At 37.5% G+C, this 5,364-nt stretch overlaps 1 protein-coding gene across 1 annotated transcript; it reads right to left on the bottom strand.

Moving 5' to 3' along the window:
• Positions 1-246: 246 nt before the first annotated feature.
• On the bottom strand, positions 247-5,364 carry LOC127661302 (extracellular calcium-sensing receptor-like). The gene is made up of 6 exons (XM_052151932.1): positions 5,141-5,364; positions 4,596-4,884; positions 3,750-4,505; positions 3,418-3,642; positions 1,312-1,435; positions 247-1,151 (listed from the first exon to the last, which is right to left on the bottom strand). The coding sequence occupies exons 1-6, from the start codon at positions 5,347-5,349 to the stop codon at positions 247-249; spliced, it is 2,508 nt and encodes an 835-aa protein (XP_052007892.1). The 5' UTR covers positions 5,350-5,364.

The following is a 5,364-nucleotide window of genomic DNA, read 5'->3' as shown; positions in this document are numbered from 1 at the left end:
TTTGACATTTCCTTTTTTACTATTGTGTAACATCAATGTAACTTTACCATAACTATACTGATTTGATTACATAATTTCTTGATGTAACTTACACAGCTGCACATTGCTTGCTGTTTAGTATGTAAGTTTGATGGTTTGTTTTTAATAAGCTTATATTCAAATGTCTTTGTGATATTGATATTTCTAAATAATGAAAACAGTTGCAACATTTATATGTCAATGTTATTTAATTTTTTTCATTAGGGCTTAAATGCCATTTTTCCCCATCACATGTTGCTTTGTATTTTGTTCAGGCTTAAAAAGAATGATAAAACATTTAGGTGCAAATATACAAAAAAGTAAACCAAAACTTGAGGCTAAAATGGCAAATATCTCCACAGCTACAGTAAATTTTCCAGGAGAACTGACATAAGCTGGAATAAATGTGATCCATACAGCACAGAAAATGAGCATACTGAATGTGATAAATTTGGCTTCATTGAAGTTATCAGGCAGAGTGCGAGCTAGAAAAGCCAGAATGAAGCACAACAATGCCAGTAGCCCAATATAACCCAGCACAGCCCAGAAACCTATTGTAGAACCCAGACTGCACTCAAGAATGATCTTTTCCTTATAGTATTTCATATTTTCATAGGGAAAAGGGGGAGATATTGTTAACCAAATCACACAGATAAGAACCTGTATAAATGTAAAAGCAAAAACACTGAGTCTCTGTTGAAGAGGACCAAACCATTTCATGACATTGTTTCCTGGAAGTGTAGCTTTGAAGGCAATTAACACCACTATAGTTTTCCCCAGAACACAGGAGATACAGAGGACAAAAGTGATGCCAAATGCTGTGTGACGTAACATACAGGACCACTCAGTGGGCCGACCGATGAAAGTAAGTGAACAGAGAAAACACAGAGTCAGTGAGAAAAGAAGCAGGAAGCTCAGTTCTGAGTTGTTGGCTTTTACTATGGGGGTGTCCTTCTTGCTGTAAAACAGGGTGGCCACCTGGACAGTTAATCCTATTCCAAACAGTGAGAAAAAGACTAGCACTATACCCATAACTTCTGTGAATGAAAGAAATTCTACAGCTTTTAACACACATTCATTTTTCTCAGCATTAGACCAGTATTTCGCTGGACACTGCTTGCAGTTATTTGAATCTGAAAAGGAAGTTGTGATCACTATTATTAGAGACAAAAATAAATGTATTTTATTTGTGAATTCCTTTGATAAGTAACTGCATCTTGAACAGTAGATGGAGAACACAGAAAGAGCAACTAAACAATTTTCTTTGGAACTCTGAGATGGGCTGATGATTACCTGTCGCATTACTGATCTCTCCTTCTGCACATGGAATACAGTCATAACAGCAGACAGGTCTTCCTTTCTGGGCAGCTTTTCTCGTGCCTGATGGACAGCTCTCACTGCACACAGACCTTGGCTTCTACATGATAAAAAATTATTACATACACAGTTTTCTTAATGACTTTGAATATTGAAGATAAATCTTTCAATATGATTGAGAATAGAGAATTGGTTCTTTGAAGCATACCACTAAAATGAAAGCTATTTTAAGCCAGTATATTGTGAATAATTTTTGGGAACATAACAATCATTTGAAAGTGTTGTTATAGAAATTGTGTATCATAACTCAGACTGCCTAGCATTGTACTGTCTAGTATGCATAATGGTACTGCCCCAATTAGGGCTGCTTATCATTCAAACATTTTCAATATTGATACCTATATCTTGACTTTGATACCGTTTCCTAAACGTTACTTTTTTCGATACCCATTAATGTGAAGAGGAAAGAAAACAAGAAATCTAAACTGTTATGTCAGCCAACCCTAAGGATAAGCACAATTTAACCAGATAACGAGTTTATCTTGAGTTAAACTTGATCAGTTACTGTCAACTTTAAAGCATTTTTGCATCGATTTAGCTTGCTATCTATAGCCATACATCCAAACAATATCTAACGTTATGTAGGTCTCAGTTTATAGGACTATGTCACCGCGCACAGAAACATTAATTTAACAAGTACACAAGCATGTACCACTACAAGTTAGCCGATTTTGTTTGTTGGTTTGTTTGCTAAACGTTAACATTTCCTGTCAGAGTCCCAGTCATAGTGCCACTGCATTCATCAGTAGCTTTGAAGGAGGCTCTGTGGCAGGAGGATGCTGAGAGGATGACTGCACCGGCTCAGTCTTCTTGCAGTCAAAAACGGAGCATCTTTCTGCTCTTACGCTAATTCTGTGCACTGTCAAGTACTTAATCAGATTTGTCATGCAGTATGTCTTGGCAGCAATTATCTTTTCGCAAATATTGCATTGCGCGCTGTTGGCATCGAGCTTGGTGAAATGTAGCCACGCTTTTGATCTTTTCCACATCTTTTACATCTATGGGGTTGGGACGAATACACACTACATCTCACATGTGAGCTGCGTCTCTGGGCGTTACCGGCGTAAACTAGTGTTGATGCCTAACCGCAGCCAATCACCAGCACTATTAGATTTGGGCACATCTAGCATGCTACATGCTTATCACTGACGTTGATGAGATTAACCCCTTAGGTGTCGAAATTTTGTACTGAACGACAAGACATTTTTTGATACTCGATTGTTTAAAGGCAATTTGGTCTGTTCCTAAAATGTATAAAATTCGATACCCAGCCCTAGCCTCAATACCATTCAGTAATGCCCTCTGGCATTCCTTTTATAAGCTTAATCAAACTGCATCATCACTTGGCCTTTTAACTCTGAATTTATGCAATTAAGCATTTAAAAAAATATATATGTTTACCCATATGAAGTTTCTCTTTTTCAAATAAAAGTATTAAAAATACAAGAATCTACTTTTTTGAAGTTTGACAGTCCATATACAGTACCTGTATAAGTGTAAAGGCAAGGACATTTAGCCATTGATGTGCAGGCCACAATCATTTATAACATTACTTTGTAAAAGTGTAGCCTTAAAGGACATTAAAACCACTATTGGATTCAACAGAACACATAATGGTAAATGGTCTGCACTTACATAGTGCTTTTTTTTTTTTTTAACCCTAGAGGTAACCAAAGCGCTTTACACTGTGTCTCAATCACCCATTTGCACACACACATTCACACTCACACTCATACACCAATGGCCTCAGAGCTGCCTTGCAAAGTGCTAGCCTGCCATTGAGAGCAACTTGGGATTTAGTGTCTTGCCCAAGGACACTTCGGCATGTGAAGTCGTGTGGGCCGGGAATCGAACTGCCAACCCTGCGATTGGCAGCCGACCCGCTCTACCACCTGAGCCACAGCCTCCCCATAATGTGTTTTCAATAGTATTTACAATATAAAAGTATTTGCATTACAAGAATTAACTATTTGTTCCACCAGTTAAAACAAAGTATAGGACAAACAAGTTAGTGCCATTTACCTCCAGCTGTCCTCCAGGCCAAATTATGTTTTCAGTGTTAAGCACAAAACGCTGATGAGGCTTTGAGGCATCATAGTAACCCACTGGTTTAAAGTGAAATGATCCATCTGAGTCTTGCTGCCAGTTCACGACTTCATACTGTTCTACTGCAGCACCAGTGCTGTCAAACCACACCTGATCTCCAAACTTTACTGTAAAATTAACTTTTTTCAGAGCCTCAACCACCTGGCGAAAAAAGGCATTATAATCGAGTCTTTTTAACAAAATGTCAAACAGAAATATGGTTACCCTCTTGCTCTCTACTTTTTATTATGATTAGTATATATTATTACCTGCTGTGGTTGTATTGTCAGGTCTTTCTCACAACCTTGTTGTTCTTTGCACTTGAGTAGACTGTGTAGTGCATAAGCCACAGCATACACTGCTTTGTATACGTAGCTTGAATATCTGTATTCAGTTACATCTTCATTATAATTTTTAAACACAAGTAGATCCTGATATCTGTCACAATTTAATATGTTTTGAGAAGAATTCCCATCTCTCTCTGTGCATGGAAAAGCTGTATCCCAAAATGTTTTAATAACATAATCTGAAAACCCTTCAATATTAATTTTTCTCAGTGCAAACCCCAGTGCACCCCCAATCACAGGAAAGCTTTTTGGAGTGATGTATTCATTTGAAGAAATCCAGCTCTTCACACCAATCAATTGTAGGCCTGTAATATTCTGAATACTGAGTTGCTCAATCAGTAAGCCCATCTCAAGAAATGAAACAAATGCAACAATTACTTTTGCTGTGCCTTTTTTCATTATGTCAACCACTTTTAGGAGTTTTTCAGGCTCTGTTCTGTAGAATTTCTCAGAGTACTCTACACAAATACCCTCCTCCTGGGCTGTTTTCAGAAATATGGCCATTCCATCATTTCCATAGTCATTGTCACTGTTCACAGCTCCCACCCAAGACCAGCCAAAGTGCTTGACTATGTATGCAAGTGCTCTGCTCTGGTGATAATTACTAGCTGCCGTTCTGAAGAAAGAGGGGTACTCTTTCCTATTACTGAGACAATCACATGAGGCTGAGTGACTTATCTGAAAAAAAAAATATAGCACAGGATACAGTGAAACAGCAGCAATATGTTAATTTTGTCAAAGTTTAATGGTTCTTTTATTGCCTCTTACCACTGGAATTTTAAAAGGTCCTGTAGTTCTGGACAGAATCACTGTGGCAGAAGACTCTGTTTCCCCTATGATAGCATGTAAAGGAGACTGTCCATTACATCTGTCACCTGCTGCAGAGTCCTGATCATTCATCATTGACATAGTTGCACTCATTGAAGAAAGTATTGAACTGCAGGTATCATAAATTTTGTATCCAATAGAAACATTTGGAAGAAAACTTTCACTTTTGTTAATCTCCTCAATGGCAAAGATCATGATCTGTGCTAGCCGAAAATCTCTTAGAGTCACACTGTGAAAACATTAAACCAACAGTCTGAAAATCAACTAAATCAATAGATGAATATGGTGAAAAAGAAAGTACATTCTTCCTTTTTTTATTTCACCTATGATTTATACTTGAAACAATAACATTCCAGATGTTATGCTAGTTTGCTGCTATTAAACACATACATACATAGATATGTTGCAGTGTGTTTTCATTCAAATATGTCTGTATTAAATACGTATTCTCTAATGTTTCTCATGTAGTTTCCAATATAACAAACCTGGTGCATGATAGAAGCTGAGGTTTCTGTGTAAACTCAAATGAAGGTAATGTTTCTTTACTGTGGATTGCAAAAATTCCTCCAATTGTTAGGTCTCCATCCTTGGACAACAGTGGGTACTTAGGTTCTCCCATCGTTCTGCAAAGAGTCTTCTCCGCCTTTGCCTGAAGACGATAGAAAAGAAGGAGTGTATAAAGAAAGACAAACATCCCAAAGATTGACCT

Source organism: Xyrauchen texanus, chromosome 21 (genome assembly GCF_025860055.1).
Source record: "Xyrauchen texanus isolate HMW12.3.18 chromosome 21, RBS_HiC_50CHRs, whole genome shotgun sequence".
Classification (NCBI taxonomy): domain Eukaryota; kingdom Metazoa; phylum Chordata; class Actinopteri; order Cypriniformes; family Catostomidae; genus Xyrauchen; species Xyrauchen texanus.
The sequence above is the reverse complement of the archived record's forward strand: the minus strand, read 5'-3'. Positions and strand labels throughout refer to the sequence as shown.